We start from the raw sequence: 20,714 nt of genomic DNA, 5'->3' as shown, positions 1-20,714 counted from the left end.
TTCAATCACAGGCCTTGCTCAGTGGGTTAAGGATCCAGAATTGCTGTGAGCTGTGGTGTAGGTCTCGGACATGGCTTGAATCCCTTGAATCCCACACTGCTGTGGCTGTGGCGTAGACCAGTGGCTACAGCTCCGATTTGACTCCTAGCCTGGGAACCTCCATATACCACGGGGGCAGCCCTAAAAAGACAAAACAAACAAAAATCAGAGAACTATAGCAATAATCTATTTAGAAAGCAGGTTTATGCCAGATGCTACAACATTCCTAGAAGCAGTTTCATGAAAAATACATCAAAACTTTTGGCTTCATTCATTTCACAAGGTCACAAAGAATAGCCTAAGGAGCTGGGAAACTTGAGCACTGAGCTAGGCTCTTTATGGAGGAGCTGTGAGTCTCATGTACGTCACTGAACCTCCCAAGGATATGAGTTTCCTTCCTGTAAAACAGTAAGACTGAAGTAGATGATCTTAGGGCTTCTCCCCTTCAGTCCTAAAGTCCAATTACCTTAAGAGTCCAAATGACTTGGAATATATCACTAAAAAACTACTATGCTATTATTTTTTCATTGTTGAGCATGTCCTTTCTATGGGAACTATGCTGAAATATCTTAAAACATTTAAATTTCCTCAGTAACCCTATAAGGTAATGTTCTCACTGAACAAATAAGAAAACTAAACCTTAGAGATGTTAAGTACCTCATCAAAGGTTACAGTGAATCCAATATTTAAATTTAAAATCTGTCAGACTCCAAAAGCTTAAAGTTCTACACTGTCCCACTTCTCTAAAAATTTTCATACACGGCCTCCTAGAAAGAAGACTAGGTTGGGAGTGAAGTATTTTATTCCTACTGTGTTTCTACCTAAGTAACTCTGAGCATCTGACCTGACACTGAAGGACTTCAACAGCCTCATCTATAAAATCAGGATGTTGGCAAGATGGCCACTCTGCAAAGCCTCTTCATTTTACCACTTATAACCACAATGCTCAAGCACTAAAACCACAGCTTCTCTGAAAACAAGCATTTCCTTCATGTCTTCATGTGGTATTAGGCCTGGGGCTTAGTATGTTGAAAGGAACCACATTTACAGAAAAGTATATCCCATCCAGCTGAGCCACCTTCATTTTTGACCTTTCAAAGGCCAAAGACTTAGGTGCTGCATTTGGCTCCTAGTTTGGATCAGTTATTCACTACAGTGCTATCCTTAAATTACACTGACTCTGGTGTGCTTCTGGTCACTATGGCTCCTGGTCTTGTGGTGGCTGTACCATGGAGGAATTGGGAGACCTGTGACCAACCAGCAAACAGTCTCCACAGTTAGGGATGAGGCTTTCATCTGCCTTTTTGGTATATTTACACAGTTTCCAATTTTATCCCTTGCTAGAATAATTCTTCTCCTAAGAATTTACCCTAAAGAAAAAACTGGACAGAGTACAAAGTTGGCATATACAAGGATGTTTCACTGCAGCAGTATTTTAACAGAGAAAACAGGAAATAGGCCAAATGTGCATGAAGACAGATAATTAAACAAATTATAGTATATTCTTAAGCATTAAATGATAGTATATTCTTATGATGGAATACTCTGCAGCCCTCCAAAAGATGGTACTTAAATTGATATGAAAATAACCTCCATAATACAAATTCTGAGAGAATAAAAAAATCTTTGCAAAATAGCCTGATCTCATATATATAAAATGAGAGGGCTGAAATGATGTTCACTAACTATTGATGACTCTCTTTTATGTTGGGAGCACTTTGGCTTTCCCTTTTTTTTTTTTTTTTTTTTTTTTTGCTATATTTGAATTTCTACAATGAGCATATATTATATTTTTAAACAGAAAAAGTAAATACAACAAGTAGTACCAAAAATTACAGTACAAAGAAAACAACTTCTCACATCAGATGTTTATAATAATGCTAAATGTCTTAACAACAATGTAAAACATGGAGTTCCTGCTGTGGTGCAAGGGGATTGGTGACATCTCTGGAGCACTGGGACGTAAGTTTGGTCTCTGGCCTGACAAAGCTGGTTAAGGATCTGGCCTTGCTGCAATTGCAACATAGTCAACTGTGGCTCAGATCTGATCCCTGGCCTGGGAACTCCATATGCCACAGGGCAGCCAAAAAAAAAAAAAAAAAAAAAAAAACAAAAGAAAAGAAAAGAAAAGAAAAGGAAAAGAAAAGAAATACATAACATTAAGGCTCAAGGCTTCAGGAATTTTTTGTTGTTGTTGTTTGTCTTTTTGCCGTTTCTTGGGCCACTCCCATGGCATAAGGAGGTTCCCAGGCTAGGGGTGTAATCAGAGCTGTAGCCACCAGCCTATGCCAGAGCCACAGCAACTCGGGATCCAAGCTTCGTCTGTGACCCACATCACAGCTCACGGCAATGCCAGATCCTTAACCCACTGAGCAAGGCCAAGGATTGAACCCGCAACCTCATGGTTCCTACTCAGATTCATTAACTGCTGAGCTGCTGGCCTACACCACAAGGCTTCAGGAATTTAAAAACTTAAATAGTTATTATACTATGAGGCTGAATTTCAACTATAAGATGGATCAGAGACGGTCTTTGCCTTCCTTCCAAATAGCACACTATTAGGGCGCTCTACTTTTTCACAAGCGAACACTTAATGTGCCAAGTAATTTCACAGGCTGTACCCATTTTGAATGTACTTATTTTCAACAGGGTCACACAGACATTTCTGTAAACATATTAACCTCCCAAAGTCCAGAAAGGGATTTACTAATCAGCCAACAGGAGAAAATACTCTTTAACTTAAAGTTCTTCGTAAAATACAACATTGCAGGCAGTTCCCATCATGGCTCAGCAGAAACAAATCTGACTAGTATCCATGAGGAGTCTGGTTCCATCCCTGGCCTTGCTCAATGGGTTGGGGATCTGGCTTTGCCCTGAGCTGTGGTGTAGGTGGCAGACTCCGATCCTGCATTGCTGCGGCTGTGGTGTAGGCTATCACCTGTAGTTCTGATTCGACCCCTAGACTTGAACTTCGATATATGCCATGAGTGCAGCCCTAAAAGGCAGATAAATAAAAAATAAAAATAAAACACAACATCATAACTAGAAAAAAAAAGATTCTACAGTTGGAGGGTGGGTGGGTTGGGCAGACTGTACTACTACTGTAAGATGCTAGGTAAAATTAGGGACAATGAACATACAAATTGGAACTTCTCAGCTGTTGATTAGTTAAAATTAGCAAGGAGTCTCAAGTGAGGCCAAAGACCAGCTCAAAGGGAATTACTAATTAAGAATCACTGCTGTTTTCATAAAGTCACAAAATGTTCTTTCCCTTCCACTCCCAAACTAAAACCATACCACCAAAACACACAACTCAAACTTACTCAGAAATTTAAGTGAGAGGAAACTGAGTTCAAAAGTGAAACTTGAGGAGTTCCTGTCCTGGCTCAGCAGTTAACAAACCTGACTAGCATCCATGAGGATGAGGGTTCAGTCCCTGGCCTCCATCAGTGGGTTAAGGATCTGGCGTTGCCATGAGCTGTGGTGTAGATCGCAGACATGTCTCGGACCCCATGTTGTGGCTGCGGTGTAGGTCAGAGGCTACAGCTCTGATTCAACCCCTAGTCTGAGAACCTCCACATGCCATGGGTGCAGCCCTAAAAAAAGAAAAAGACAAAAAAAATGCAGTATCATACTCATTTAATAAAATGTTTTCACCAAATGAGACAAACATCTACTTTTGTCTCAGATACGCAGAGTACAGGAGATAATACAGATGGCCAAGAGGTATGGAAGAGTTAGGGAAGGTAAAGAAAAAAGCAAAATGAAGATGGTTAAGTCTTTTCCTTTTACATTTAACATGGGAAAACTAGAAAAACTTAAGGATGGGAAGTTTCCATCATGGCTCAGCGTGTTAACAATCTGACTAGTATCCATGAGGATGTGAGTTCAATCCCTGGCCTTACTCAGTGGTTTAAGGATTCAGCATTTCCATGAGATGCGGTGTAGGTTGCAGATTTGGCTTGGATCCTGCACTGCTGTGGCATAGGCTGGCAGCTGCTGCTCCAATTTGAGCCCTAGCCTGGGATCTTCCATATGCTGTGGGTGTGGACCTTAAAAGAAAAACTTAACGATGGCAGGGAGAAAGTGACTGAGTGAATGAGGATCAAAGAAAGAGTCAAAGGAACATTACTGATATTCACACTAATCCTAAGAAGATTTAAACTTTTAGTTACTAGACAGGAAAACTGAAGTTTAGCAAGGCTGACTTGCCTAAGCTCCTATACCTAGACTTGAAATGCTCTATGATACAGCTGTATTCCTTTAGAGAGGAAGGAGGGAGGGAGGGAGGGAAGGCAACACCAAGGACAGAAAAAGGCCTCACACACGAAACAAGACCAATGGTGATTCCTCCAATTTTTCCACCTATATCTAATTTCTTTTTTTAAAGTACAAAGTTAGATTCCATTCAGTTAAATAATATTTTATATGCCTTTTTGGAAAAATTGTAATATTCATACTTAGAATTCAATATATTCCTTCTTTTTTTTCCTTCTAAACTCTATCAGTTTAAGTCCCTCAAGAAAATGTCTGTGAAGCGTCCATGGACAAATCCAACCCAGGGGATTGGATTCTTTTCAGCTCACCAAGGCTGTCATTATATATCCTATCTCGGGACTTTTAACTGGCTACATTCAGTATCTGCTTCACTGACCTCTATCTCTGTGCTAATTGCTTCCAGCTTCTGCACATCTCATACACTTTGAGTTTGAGGGACAGGACTTTGATCTATGTCCCATTCATAATCCCTGCTGCTGCCCAACCCAAAAATTTCAAATTCTAGATGAACTGTGATACTGGTAATATAACAAAATAGTATTTGTTTCAACTGCACTTTACAACCAAGTAACTGTACAATGGGCTGTTGTACAATCTACTGTTTTTAATAGCTGAGGTTAATTATCTCTTCTACTGATCAATTTTCAAAGGAAATCATCACAACAAACCTTTGTGAACATGATTTAATACTTTTAGGATAACACATCATACTGTACCTCTGGGTCATCATATGAACAATTACTAAAGGTAGCTGACAGTAATTTTCAAGTGACATGGTATAATAAATAATAATCATTCCATTCCCTATTGGTTTCCCTCAGACTGACTCTAACCCCTCAAGCCCTGCATCTATACACCCACTGCCCTCCATCTAATTCCAGGATGACTACAATTCTTTAAAACACCACCACACAGATTTACCTTTCCTAGTCTCCTTATCCCTTCCTAACTACAGCCCTCAAGCAAATACCTACAGCTTTGTTTCTGATCTATCTTTTCAGGGGACTCATCTGTTAATTTATAATAATTATGGCTGCTGTGGCTTCAAGAGAGTCTGATGTCATCCCTCCCACAGTGCAGTGTATTTTCAGTGGGATTTCTTGCAGGTATAGAACAAAGGAAACAGATCCCTGAAGGTGGGAGCTTCAGGCACTGCACCTACATGGGGTACAAGAGCTGAGAGGTTGACTTTAGAACAAAATTTCAAAGTATGTTATGGAGATGAGTAAGAATAAAAAGGGGGGGGGCTCCCAATACTATTTTGGAAGACATTCTAGGAAGGTACTCTATTTAGAATGTACCTCATAATGCGTTCTCATCTCTCTATCTGAACATGAGGACCACCTGTCTGACTAAACTGCCTAAAAACAGTATGGCCTAAGAAATATGTACTGTATACAAGCTGTGAAGAATGCAGATTTTTACAACCCGGTGACTAGTATACTGACAACTCAGGCTTAAGGAACACCCTTAAGGGACACCCACACTTTCATTCCCGCAATGTCAGTCCCAGGGGAACACAGCTATAGATCCACCTGAGATGACTGCTGTCCATTTTGGATATTGTGTTCTTACAGTTGCTGATCATTTTAGCATCACTCACTCTTCCACTTCAATACACTGCTTCTACAACCCTCTTTTGCTGGTGACAAATACTACTTATGCATTCTCATAGAAGCTTCATTAATTTTTCAATCCAACAGCATTTTTCATTAACAATTACTCTTCTTTTACACACAAGGTCTTTTAAAATCATATGCAATGTTTAACTAACAACTTCCACCTTGATGAGAGAGTAGGCGCCTCCCCTTGTGCGGGCCTGTTTAAGAAGGAAGGTAGCTGTGATACCTTTAATAATATTTCCAACAGGAAAATGTGCTCTGTGTTGAAGATAACTTCATTTCTTTTGACTTAGGGCTCATCCATATTTAAATCCAGTCCTGTGACTGCCTGTGAAATATTGTATAATGTTATACTGGTTCATTCACTCTCACACAAACTTGAGTACTCTCTCTAGGCCAGGCACTAAGCTCAATGATGAAACTACTTCAGAAAGTAAGAAAAGGTACTCAGGGGACTTCCCGTCATTGCGCAGTGGAAACAAATCTGACTAGAAACCATGAGGTTGCAGATTCAATCCCCGGCCTTGCTCAGTGGGTTAAGGATCCAGTATTGCTGTGAGCTGTGGTGTAGGTCACAGATGTGGCTCGGATCTGGCGTTGCTGTGGCTCTGCCATAGGCTGGCAGCTATAGCTTCGACTAGACCCATGGCCTGGGAACTTCCATATGCCACAGGTGCGTCCCTAAAAAGCAAAAGAAAAGGCACTCAGGGTAAATCTTTCCATTGGTTTTCTGCCTTTGCAATTTCCAGGGTCTAGTCCTCATCCTGCCAGTCTTCCTCCTTGTTTGGCTTTGGCAAGGAATATTCGAGTTCCTCTTGGGTAATGTCTCCAATTTCTCTACCATAAGATAGTGGTGAGCCACAACTCTAAAGTTTTAAGCCTTCAAAGCTCACCATTTCACTGACTCCAAGAATCCAAACAAAGTGGTCAATTAAGTTAATTTTTATTTTGGCATCAATAGCAAAAGATATTCCCATGCTACAATTTGAGGATACCAATACTAAGAGAAAATTGCATTGGATTCAGATAACTTTTATTAATCATTAAGCACTTGAGAATTTTAAAAAACAGATACAGGTTGGGAAGTGGAGACTTAGCAGGCTTCATGAAAGGACCATGACAAGAACAATATCATTTCAATTCAATACAGCAACCCAAGATTTCTTTATCTGCTTATCTACTAGGAAAAATGTTAAAGATTTTCTTTTTTACCATTTTCCTACCAGCAATTAATACAAATATTGGCTGCATCTCACAAGAGATACCCAAAGAATATCTAAAGATAATAGTTTATAGGGATACTGGCTTAATTCTATATAATTCAGCTAAGGAGTACTACCTAAATTGTCCTCTCTGAAAAAGATCAATTGAGTGAAAATAATCCTTTGGAGCTGGTATAGGATACACATAAATGGGTCCCATTTAATGACAGTTAAAACAATTTTAACATCTCTGAAAATACTAAGCTCAAGGATTTTAATATAATTCCTTAATAAATAATTATTATTAAGTGGTTTACTTGTATTGAATAAGGGAAATAATGTTCACCCTAGGATACTCAAGGTAAAAAATAATAATTTATAATGAAATCAGCCTTCCCAATTGTTTTAATATTAGGAATAGTAAAGAAACAATGTACATTAAAATATTATATTCAAATAACAGCAAATGGTGAAAATTTTTCAAGATGAAGTTTTTAAGCAAAAGGAAAGGAGAGGCTAATACTTCTAATAGAAACCTTAGTAAATATTATAACTGGATTCTAATGGTGTTAGCATTATGGAATGAGTAATAATTGATGGAATGAGGATGTTTTATTGGTAGTTACTGCCTCAGTTATTTAAATTTTTCCACTGGAAGTCTAAAAATTTGTGGTTGAGTATACAAAAGAACATTAAGCATGTGCCATTTTTAAGAGCAAAGTCAGACATCTAATAAGAATTCTGAAGTTACAGTCTCACTTCCAAGGTCGTGCAGAATGTACATCTTTTTTCAACTGTCCAATTAAAAAAAAAATCAAGTGTTAGAACTACAGACAAAAAACAAAGTGCTAGTGGTCATTCCACATTTGCCTTATTCTAAAAACAATGCTGTCTCCCAAATGAAATCAGGATTCTCTTTGCCCCTCTGTACATCAAAATAGACATCTACTTTAAGATAAAGTATTTTCTACAAAAACATTGTTTAATTGCTTTTTAACTGTCAAAATCAACACCAAAGTAGGCTTTGGGAAACAAGAGGGGTATGTAACTATTATCAACATCTGAAAGCTGTGGTTAATAGAATTATAATTTAAACTTCCATAATTTCATATTTTTCTTGGGAAAAAAGTTTATGTATAAATTTCTTGCTCTTGACTCAAAAGACTCCTGAAAAATTTAAAAACATTGAAGTTAAATAGCCACTGAAATGCCAATAAACTTAACCTTACCTAATGTGAAACAGACATGCAGGCATATCAACCTTTTAAGCACAATGACGTCATGCTTATTGGATTGCACTGCACAGACCATGAAACCTCATGGTACCTAGCAATCACCTAATCTTCTACTGAGAAAGAAAGCCAGATGTCATTAGTGAAAAATCAGCCTATATTTTTGAGATAGAGGAATGGACCAGAAATAGATGTATGACCTAAGAGCAGCCCAGAAGGGCAGTCCAAATATAATGGTGTTTAATCTAATACTCCTTCCTTGGAGGTCTTATTGATCTCTGGCAGCATATGTGCTCTGTGAGTTATATAACTCACACTGGTGACTCTAACTGCTGAGCAGTGCCAGATGTGGCAAAGAAAATAAAATAATTTCGTAGCCTAAACCTCAAGATCTCTTGGCTAATTCTATGCCATAATCTCAGCTTCAGGAGCCCTGGTCTATCTCACCTTCCCAAAAGTCTCCTCTGGAAACAGAATTGAAGAGGAAATGGAAAGGATCCCACACATCTTGCTTGCTAAGAGAGTGCTTGACAGGACAGAGAAGAAGTTATCCTAGAGTATCCTAGATCAGTTGGTCACTTCAGAGTTCTTAGACATCCACAGGTTTGCAGCAGGGGTTGGCAAACTATGTTCTTCAGGTTAAATCCACCACATTGACTGTTTCTGAAAATAAAATGAGACTGGAATACAGCCATCCCCATTTGTTTATGTATTTTTTTTTTTTTCAGGGATGCACCTGTGGCATATGGAAATTTCCAGTCTAGGGGTTGAATTGGAGCTGCAGCTGCTGACCTATGTCACAACCACAGCAACACTGGATCCTTAACCCACTGAGTGAGGCCAGGGATCAAACCTGCATCCTCATGGATATTAGCTGGGTTCATAATACACTGAGCCACAATGGGAACTCCTGTTTATATACTATTTATGGCTGCTTTCCTGTTACAGCGTTAGCTGAGAAGTTACGGCAGAGACTATAGCCTACAAAGTTGAAAATATTTATTATTTGGTCTTCTATAGAAAAAGTTCACCAAGCCCTGGTCTATGGCATGTTGGTATAACCCTTTGGAAATGAAGGATAGCCTCCTGCCCCAAATATCTTCTAACTTTCTACAGATGACACATACCCTCTATTTGGGTGTCCTGCATTTATATTTTCACTGGGTAAACAAAAAAGCTGCCAGCGGCAAGTAAAAAGCTTTCTAAGTGGGACAGGCTGCAGTAGTATGGCTTCAGCTACCCAGGCTATCCTGTAATCCTCGGGCATCAGAACACTGACCGAGATGCTGCATAAAATTTGAAGAATGTCCCAGTACAACCAGAGAACACCCTGGGACTCTGGAGCAAGGCCAACCTACTTTAAACAAATACCATTTTTTCAGCAAATAGTTCCTGGCTAGCCACTAGGGTCTGACAGACAGCCAATGTCTGATCCCAAGGGAAACCAAGTGATGATATCATTAACCCATTTTGAGCAGTTTTACCTTACCTATCAAATCACAAATAGCATGCTTTCAATGCAGGATCTAGTGTTTAAATAAGTCTGTGCTTATGGATGTCCCAAAAGCACAGAAGACCCAAATGGGATAATCACAACCCTTACTTGGTCGGCTTTCTTCCTCACTCAGGATTATATCTCCATAAAGGCAGTCCCTACAGAGCAGCTGACACATTTAAGAGACCTGAGTTAGTTCTTTTGTGATAGTACTAGCCAAAACTGGACTGCCTAAGCATCACAGTCCCTTCAGGAATGAAGAATAATACACAGAAGAAACATGACCTGATTTGGCAGAATTTTACGCAATTCCTTTTATTGTTCATTTTAACTTTCAGGTCAATTTTTATCAATTCTTAGATGGTGAATAATGACTACTCAGATGGATCTAGACTTGAAATGAGCAAAAATAGTAGACTGCTAATACAGAGATTTAGGAGGTCCCATAGTGGCTCAGCAGAAACGAATCTGACTAGCATCCATGAGGACGCAGGTTCGATCTCTGGCCTTGCTCAGTGGGTTAAGGATCCGGCGTTGCCGTGAGCTGTGGCGTAGGTCGCAGACACAGCTCAGATCCTGCATTACTGTGGCTCTGGCGTAGGCCAGCGGCTACAGCTCCGATTCGACCCCTAGCCTGGGAACCTCCATATGCCGCGGGAACGGCCCTAGAAAAGGCAAAAAGACAAAAAAAAAAGAAAAAAAGAAAGACCCCTAGCCTGGGAAGCTCCATATGCCGCATGAGTGGCCCTGGAAAAGGCAAAAAGACCAAAACAAAAACAAACAAAAAAACACAAAGACAGAGATTTGAGGAAGGATAATATATGTGGCCCTCCAGAAAGGAGACAAATTTTTGCCCCACATGAATCCTTACTGAAGTACCCACAACTGTAGCAACGTCTCTTTTAATAATCATGTGGACAGGATTGCATCTCTGTCTTCACTCCCCAGTCTGACGCTTGCTGAATGGGCTTGTTGTGAGCGACTACAGTGGCAGCTACAGATATCTATGTAGTTACTGCATAAGCCAGTGGCTACAGATGCTAATAGACATTCCCCCTCCCTGAGGCCAATGTGGCTATCCACCACTGGCCAGCACTCACTTTATTGGCAAGGCTGACCAATCCTAAGACCTTGATTGGTTGTCATACCTCGGGGGAATCAGTTAGTTGCCTAGTAACAAGCTAATTACACTGGAACCCTTCCACCTTTAAAGGAACAAAGCTCTATCCTCACTGGAACTGATACTTATTTTGGATTTGGATGGGCTTTTGCTGTCTTTTGCGCCCCCCTTTTTTTTTTTCTTTGCTTTTTAGGGGCACAACCTGTGGCATATGGAGGTTCCCAGGCTAGGAGTCTAATCAGAGGTACAGGCTGCCAGCCTACGCCACAGACACAGCAACATCAGTTCCAAGCTGTGTCTGCAACCTACACCACAGCTCACAGCAATGCCAGATCCTTAACCCACTGAGCGAGGCCCGGGTTCAAACCAGCAACTTCATGATTCCTAGTCAGATTAGTTTCCACTGTGCCATGACAGAAACTCTGTCTTTTGCATTTTTGCCAATACTACCATATGTGTTTTTACAAATGTCTTGTACCTAACACTACAGTATTACAAAGAGAAACAGAAAGCCTCCAAGGACCCACTCCTCAGAGAAAACCAAAGAAGTATCCTGATGTAAACAGGATGCTCTGGACTCATCAGGCATATATCATCCAAAAAAAAAAAAAAAAAAAAAAAACAGGGGGGGAGAAGGCCTACAAAATGATGAAAGAGACCATTATGACCATTATGGGCTGAGATTCAACACCAGTTATGGGCACCACCTCACAAGCTTGGGATGCTTATCTTTCAGGATTATGGTACGTGCTCTGCTTTGAAATACATGAAGTAACAGCAAAGTATGGTATTATTTCTCCCATAGCCAAACACAAGTCTAAGAAACAAGAAGCAGAAATATGAGTGGTTTTTCTCATAATCTAGTTATCTATTTCTTCTTTCTTTGTGATGGTTTAGATTTCCCAAATTTTCTAGAATGGCTATGCAACATTTTCTATTAAAACATAATTACTAAAGGAAACACACAGAGAGAGCTCCAGAAGCAGATTTTCACTGAAAATGGCACATAAGGAAAGCAAGGAGTTGTAACAAATGCAAGGAATTCCTAACAAAATGGAGAAGAGCTGTTTCCCATTTTCTTTGATAGTGGTTACTATGCAGCATTCCAGAGCAATCTTGGAAACATCTGACTAACCCTCCGTTTCCTTATTTGTAAAATGAAGGTTTTTTGTATCTTATGAGGTCTATGAAAGAACACTATAAACTGTAACATCTCTAATGTGGATTACTACTACTTGTGTTAGATGTGTGTCTACATGCTCAGTGCCTTTTTTTTTTTTTTTTTTAATTACTGCTATACCTGTGGCACGTGGAAGTTCCCAGGCTAGGGGTCTAGTCAGAGCTATAGTTGGCCTATGCCACAGCCACAGCAACATCAGATCCTAGCTGCATCTGTGACCTACACCACAGCTCATGGCAATACCAGATCCTTAACTCACTGATCGAGGCCAGGGATCGAATCCAAATCCTCATGGATACCTATGTGTGGTTCTTAAACTGCCAAGCCACAAGGCGAACTCGTTGGTGGTTTTAAAAACAAAAACAAGACTGAATATTAGTTACCTTTGGGTTAAAATATCTACAAGATTGTGGTTGGGAGCCTCCGAACAGGGCTATGCGGTAGTCATGTTTCTTTCTTCTGGGCCTTGTGCCTTCCACCAGTTCTTCTCGATCCTCAGGAGACAGGAGATGATACCTCATTCCACCTATAGAAAAATACATGGCAACTCTTCAAGAACTTCAGGCACTTTAATGCTTTGAAATGGAAATATCCAAATAAAATAGTGTTTTTATTTCTGTAATTTTTTTTCTATCATCTCTCTATAGCATTTAAGGATAAAGCGAGGGGAGGAGTTACCATAGTGGCGCAGTGGAAAGGAATCCGACTAGGAATCGTGAGGTTGCGGGTTTGAACCCTGGCTTCGCTCAGTGGATTAAGGATCTAATCTGAGCTACAGTTGCCGGCCTACGCCACAGCCACTGCAACACCAGATTGGAGCCGCATCTGCGACCTACACTACAGCTTATGGCATTGCCAGATCCTTAACCCACTGAGAAAGGCCGGGGATCAAACCCACAACCTCACGGTTCCTAGCTGGGTTCATTTCTACTGCGCCACAACAGGAATTCCAGAAATTTCTTAATTTGGTCAATTCAGGGCCCATCCAATAATTAAAAAACTTTTCAAGAGTTCCCACTGTGGCACAAAGGAATCAGTGGTGCCTGGGAGTGCTGGGATGCAAGTTCAATCCCTGGCCTGGTACAGTGGGTTAAGGATCCAGCATTGCTGCAGCTGGGCCTTATCTGATCCCTTGCTCAGGAACTCTATATGCCTAAGGGCAACCAAGAAAAAAAAAAAAAAAAAAAAGAGAGAAGAAAAAAAAACCAAAAACTTTTAGGATGTTATTTAAAATCAATGTGGGAAAGGTGGATTGTTCAATAAAGGATGTTAGACAACGATATGGAAAAAATATTTATACCCCTACATCATATTTTACTGAAACAAATTCCAAATCAATAGAATATTTAACAATGTAAAAAAACCTCAAAAATGTACAAAAGAAAAAGACAGTTTAAAAAAAAAAAAAAAAAAAAAAAAAAGGCCCAGAACGAGGAAGCCTAAGACAAAAACCTCAGAGGCTATGAGAAACAAAGTTCAGAATCTGCATGGCAAGAAGAAAAAACAAAATCAAGACAACAACGAACTAAAAAACATCTATAAATAATATAAATGACATATAAAAGATACTCAGTAAGATTAAAACCAGCAACTAACAGAAAATTAGATTAAGTAGCTGAATAAAGTTCACAGAAAAAGAATAACCACAAACAACTCTTAAACATATGAAAAGATATCCAAGTACTCTAATTAGAGAAATACAAATTAAAATCATACTTTCTCACTTATCAGACTGTTCAAGATCAAACTATCTGGAACACAGGGTATGATAAAGGAAGCAGCACCCTACTAGATTGCTGGTGGGGATGTGAATGGGCACCAATTATCTGGAGGGTAATAGAGCTTGCTATGTGAAAATTATAAGTGCACATACTCAAACTGGAACACTACATTCTGTATCTTACTTTTTTTTTTTTTTTTTTTGTCTTTTTTTTTTTGCTATTTCTTGGGCCGCTCTCGCGGCATATGGAGGTTCCCAGGCTAGGGGTCTAATCGGAGCTGTAGCTGCCAGCGTACGCCAGAGCCACAGCAACGCGGGATCCGAGCCGCGTCTGCAACCCACACCACAGCTCACGGCAACGCCGGATCCTCAACCCACTGAGCAAGGTCAGGGACCGAACCCGCAACCTCATGGTTCCTAGTTGGATTCGTTAACCACTGCGCCACGACGGGAACTCCTGTATCTTACTTTTAAAGCTCCTTTAAGTAAAATGATTATTGGCTTTATTAAAAATATCATTAATAATTATTTGTATCTCTGTTTAAAATGAACAACAGTAGACCCGTAAAAAAAAAAAAACAACAAAAACAAATGCATACACCTGTTAGTAACTTCCCCTTTAGGAGTATTATCAACCTAAAGTTCAGTGTTAAGGATGTGGTTAAAGAACTATGGTACATCCACACAATGGAATATTCTATGTGGCAGTTAAGAAGAATTTGGAAGGGTAATTTGTACACATGGAATGATCTCCAGGATGTAGAATAAAAAAAAGCAAGACGTAGAGGAGTACATAGAGTGTGTGCTATCATTTGTGTTTTAAAAATATCTTAAAAATTTTTTTTTTATTTTTAGTCTTTTTAGGGCCACACCCGGAGCATATGGAGGTTCCCAGACTAGGGGTTGAATCGGAGCTGTAGCTGCTGGACTATGCCACAGCCGCAGATCCGATCTGCGTCTTCAACCTACACCATAGCTCACGGCAACGCTGGATCCTTAACCCACTGAGTGAGGCCAGGGATCGAACCTGCAACCTCATGGTTACTAGTCGGATTCGTTTCTGCTGTGCCACAAGGGGAACTTCTAAATATTTATATCTTTACCATACCTATTTATACATAATTTATATGGCAGTAAATGACTGTGTATGCAGACTCAAAACCACCTTTGGAAGGCTGCAACAAGATAATAATGGTTACCTCCAGTGCAACTTACTTTTCACTCTATACCCTTTTATATTTTTTTGAATTGTGTATGATGTGCAGTATTACTGATCTAAAATTAAAATAACGTAAGCAATTCTCAATACATCAAAAAACACTTCTGCTCATGAGGCTGTGTTGGGTCTTTATAAGAAGGTTAGAGAGAGGATAGGTTTGGAGAACAGGTTGTCAGTGAATAAAAAAAGGCTGAAATGAGAGGTTCCCAAGAGGATGGAGACAGACCCCCACTCTGTGAATGTGGCTGTTCACCTTAGAGACCTGCTACAGACATGGTCTGCAGAATAGGACTGATCCACAGAAACCAAATGAACACCCTGCAATCAAAATTTACTATGACTCTTCTAATGCAACAAATAAATAAAAAAGGGGGAGATGTTGGAGACTACTGAGCTGCTGAACTCTGCAGAAAGCAAACTTGGTGTCCTGGCGAAGCCAGAAAAGCATGCATGCCAATGCAGAGTTCTGCTTAAAAGACAAGATAAAGGACTTATGCATTAACCATGCTATTGTATAAACAGCTGCACTATGTCCTAAGGGTATGTGCCTTTGATATCACTAAGAGATAGCTTTGTCTTGCCCACTAATCTCCTCACCTTCTTTAATAAAAGTCATGTAGGCTAAAGCCTAGGGCCTTTGTTCTGCTGAATAGAGTGCCTCCTGGTCCCCCACTCTCTAAATGTAAAAAAAATAAGTAAATAAAATAAAATAAATTACATAAGCAAATTTTCAATACATCAGAAAACACTTTTGCTCATGAGGCTATGTTGGGTCTTTATAAGAGGGATAGAGAGAGAAGACAGGTTTGGAGAACAGGTTGTCAATGAATGAAAGTCAGTATCAATATTTTTAGTATTTCCTTCTATTTCAGAGTATAAATAGAACCACTCTGTGTTAGAACAGCTGTCAGCAAACTTTCTCTTGTAAAGGGTCAGACAGCAAATATTTTAGGCTCTGCAGGCCACATATTGTTTTTGCCACATAATCTTCATTTGTTTTTTACAATCCTTTACAATCGAAGAAACCACTTTTAGTCCAAAGCTGGCTTCAGCCTGTGGGATGTGGTTTGCTGACCTCATTCCCTTCCCTCCCATTCTAGATCTGAGACTGCAGTTCTTCATGTGTAGTTTTCTAATCAGAAGCATCACTTGGAAGCTTGTTAGAAATCCAAATTATTGAACACTACCCCAGAAGAGATCTTGTGCAATTTGAGAGCCACTGGTATAGGAAGGTACTGGCAGAGGGGTACTGTGGAATCTATGAACATAATACTCCCAACAAGAATTTGGTGTTCCCATTGTGGCGCAGCGGAAACAAATCTGACTAGTAACCATAAGGTTGTGGGTTCAATCACTGGCCTTGCTCAGTGGGTTAAGGATCCAGTGTTGCAGTGAGCTGAGATGTACGTCACAGATGCAGCTCAGATCTCGAGTTGCTGTGGCTGTGGCATAGGCTGGCAGCTACCGCTCTGATTCACCCTCTAGTCCTCTTCCACTGGTGCGGCCCTAAAAAAAAAAAAAAAAAGAATAGATAGGGAGCAGGGAAGGAAAAAAACAGAAGTGAACTGCTCCAGGCCACAGGCCACTGTGCCAAAGCGGCTGACTACGGCCAACTGTGTTCATCCCTGGAGGAACAGTGGCTCCTTCACTCCTTCACTGATGGTCTTTTTCTATCCAAGTGCCAGGCAGGACACTCTGGCACCTTTTTCTGAGGTACACCTTGCTCCTTGCTTATTTCCTTGGGAATCAGGTACTGCTGCCTGCAAATTTTGAATAAGAACTTGGTGTGGACCCTCATGGTGGCTTTATGTTCATTTTGATTTTACGTCTCATTTTCTTTTACTTGTAAATTCTTTTAGTTCTATTCTATAAACTTATCATCTTGTCTGTTTTTCTTTTACTCTCAAAAGGCAGCCCCTAAGTCAGACAGTAGGAACGTAACTGATGATCTGAAGAAGGGATGCCCTCTTTCCTCCCCTGAGCTCTGCCCGGGCTCCAAAGCCTGGGAGAGTCTCAGTTGCTGGTGCCTAATCAAGGAATTTTAGAACTCACTGTTCTTCATAACAAAACAAAAAAAGGAAAAGTAAAATAAAAAACTGAACAGAAAAAAAAAAAAAAAGATTCCTGCTTAACAGCCTAATCCCCATACTTGGTTGCATTTCTGGAATAATCCTATTATCTTATTTCTACATAAATTCAGAATCCATACAACTAAATACTACACCTAGACTAGGTGGTTATCTTCAACAGCTTATAACATGTATGAACAAACAAGGGCAGCTCTCTACCCAGAAATATAACACACAGTTTGCAAATAGAGGCAAAACAAAAAAATCTGATATTAACATGCATGAAATTCAAAAAATGAAATACCTAATCTAAAGGCATCTTCTTGGTCCTGATTTTCTTTCACATTCCTGTACTTAAACCAGTAGCAACCTACGCGCCACTGGTTATTTGTTTGGCCATAACCATGGCATGTATAAATTCCCAGGCCAGGGATCAAACTGCACCAGAGCAATGACCCAAGCTGCCGTGGTGACAACGCTAGATCCTTAACCCACTGTGCTACAAGAAAGCTCCTATGCTCTACTTCTTAAAATTCCCTACACCTTGATTTTCAAGAAATCAGCCTTTGGTTCAAGCGGCTTAGTGAATTCTCCTTTCCTAGTTCTTTTCCTTCTATCATTAAGTGTAGACATTCACAAAGATATGTCCTTGATTATATCCTTTTCTTGACACCTTAACTAACTAACCAAAATGTCACACACTGCTTCATGCTTTTACCACTTATGAAAAAATTTTATATTAGATCTTCATCTATTATTATTATTAGTATTTTTTGTCTTTTTAGGGCTGCACCTGAGGCATAGGAAGTTCCTGCGCTAGGGGTCTAGAAGAGAGAATAGCTGAGAATTTTCCAAATTTGATAAAAAACACAGATTACTCAGACTCAGGAAACTAAACAAATATTGAACAGGATAAACACAAAGAAACAAATGCCTAGACATATTGATACTAAACACCAAAAACAAAGGCAAGCTCTTTTAAAAAGCTCACAGAAAAAAAAAAAATTTCACATTGTCTACAAAGAATGACAACTATGCCAACAGCAGACATCAATGATAATGATGGAAGCAGGGTGAAATATCTTCAAAGTATTGAGAGCAAATGTATTCAACATAGAGTTATATGCCCAGTTCACCTTTCATTTAAGAGTAGATAAAATAGGAGTTCTTGTCGTGGCGCAGTGGTTAACGAATCCGACTAGGAACCATGAGGTTGCAGGTTCGGTCCCTGACCTTGCTCAGTGGGTTAACGATCCGGTGTTGCCGTGAGCTGTGGTGTAGGTTGCAGACGCGGCTCAGATCCTGCGTTGCTGTGGCTCTGGCGTAGGCTGGCAGCTACAGCTCCGATTCGACCCTTAGCCTGGGGACCTCCATGTGCCACGGGAGCGGCCCAAGAAATGGCAAAAAGACAAAAAATAAATAAATAAAAAAATAAAATAAAATAAAGAGTAGATAAAACAGAGTGTCTGCTATGGCACAATGGGATCAGTGGCATCTTGGGAACACTGGTATACAGGTTTCAACCTGCTGCCCAGCACAGTGGGTTAAGGATCCAATGTTGCTGCAGCTGCAGCTTAGGCTGCAAATGTGACTCAGATGTGATCCCTGGCTTGGGAACTCCATACGTCTCAGAGCAGCCCCCAAAAAAAGAGTAGGTTTAAAAAAAAGAAGACATTTTCAGATAGCCAAAACACCGTTTAAAAAACCAATGGACTGTAAATGTATGAACTTTGTAAAGAATGCTCTTTGGGAATATGGAAAAGATCTCAGAAGAAGCAGGGGAAGGATCAAGACACTGGAGGAGGAAGACACGGCGCTCACATTCTCCCACAAAGACATCAAGATCTTGGAAGGCCTAAGAATCAAGACGAAATAGTGGGCAAAGAAACTGACAAATGTGGGTAAATCTAAACAATGTATTTTATGTCCCATTTGAAAAGTTTTTTTAAAAAAAACTAAAAGAAAAAAAAAAACCTAAAAGACAAACATATTTAGATGTAAATTGAACTAAAGTGTCTTAAAATCCTTGTTTGTTTCAGGAGAGTAAAAATATTAATGTCTAAGGTACATATATATATTTTTCTCTTTTTAAGGCTGTATCCAGGGCATATGGAAGTTCCCACGCTAGGGGTTGAATCGGAGCTTCAGAAGTTGGCCTACACCACAGTCACAGCAATGTGGGATCCGAGCAACGTGGGATCCGAGCCGAGTCTGCGACCTACACCCCAGCTCATGGCAACACTGGATCCTCAACCCACTGAGTTTGGCCAGAGACTGAACCCGCAACCTCATGGTTACTAGTCGGATTCATTTCAACTGCGCCACAACAGCAACTCCGGTACATATGTTAAAATATAAAGGATAACCATTAAAAGAACTGATAGAGTATAAAGCTTCTTAAACAGTAGAGGGAAAAAAATTAATGGAAAAAACCTCAATCCAAGAAGAGACTAGAGAGAAAAGAAGCAGTGAAAAATTGAGATGAACAATAATCACGAAATAAGATGTTAGAAATAATTAAAGACATAATGGTATTTACATTAAATTTAAGTGAACTACAATTCATTAGTAGTGAATATGATATGGCACAGTGGATTAAGAATCCAACTACAGCAGGTTACTTAGGAGATGCAAAATTAATCCCTGGCCTGGGGACGTCCATATGCTGTGGATTCAGCCAAAAAAGGGGGAGGGGAGTTAAGAAATATATGGCTGAAAAGATAGAATGCCTAACACAATAACTTTAAAAAAAGAAAAAAAATGCACACCACTGTGAACTTTCAAAACACCAAGGATTAATGATTTTAAAAGCTTATGAGGAAGAACAATAAACTGGCATGAGGTTTCTCAAAAACAACACTGTAAATTAGTAAATAATGGAGCAGTGCCCTTAAAATTCTAACTGAAAATGATTTTCAACATAGTTCTTTTTGGGGGGTGTGGGGGAGGAGCTACACCCAGGGGCATGGCATAGTATTCAAGACACAGCAGTGACAGGGCCAGATCCTTAACTCACTGGACCACCAGAGAGAGAACTCCTCCAACTTAATTCTACACCCAGTTTAACTCTCCTTCAACATTTTATGATAAAGATAGGAGATTTGTCAAGTCTCTAGATATTTACCTATCATATACTCTTTCTTAGGAAACTTTTAAGGATATGTTCAATCAAACAATTAATAAACAGGAAGACCTGGGATTGAGGAAGATAGTGAATCTAACTTTTTTTTTTTTTATCTTTTTAGGGCTGCACCTTCGGCATATGGAGGTTCCCAGACTAGGGGTCGAATCGGAGCTACAGCTGCCAGTCTACCTCACAGGCCAGATCCGAGCCAAGTGTGCAACTGACACTACATCACAGCTCATGGCAACGCCGGATCCTCAACCCACTGAGTGAGGCCAGGGATCAAACCCGAAATCTCATGGTTCCTAGTCGGATTCATTTCCGCTACGCCACAATGGGAATTCCACTTTTTTTTTTTTTTTTAACTCAATGAAATGAATATAATTTAGGAACAGAGTGAAAGCACATCCTAGG

General features: G+C 39.9%; 1 protein-coding gene across 4 annotated transcripts in view; it reads right to left on the bottom strand.

The window, feature by feature from the left end:
• Positions 1–20,714, bottom strand: part of KLHL7 (kelch like family member 7) — a 69,831-nt gene that overhangs the window by 14,623 nt on the left and 34,494 nt on the right. For all 4 annotated transcript variants that reach the window (XM_021063445.1, XM_021063443.1, XM_021063444.1 and 1 more), the window contains one exon: positions 12,552–12,694. In XM_021063445.1, coding sequence (XP_020919104.1) covers positions 12,552–12,694 — 143 coding nt within the window. The remainder of the gene's footprint in view (positions 1–12,551; positions 12,695–20,714) is intronic.

The sequence above is a fragment of the Sus scrofa genome, chromosome 9 (assembly GCF_000003025.6).
Source record: "Sus scrofa isolate TJ Tabasco breed Duroc chromosome 9, Sscrofa11.1, whole genome shotgun sequence".
NCBI classification, from domain to species: Eukaryota; Metazoa; Chordata; class Mammalia; order Artiodactyla; family Suidae; genus Sus; species Sus scrofa.
Note: the sequence above shows the minus strand (reverse complement) of the source record. Positions and strands in the feature narration are given on the sequence as shown.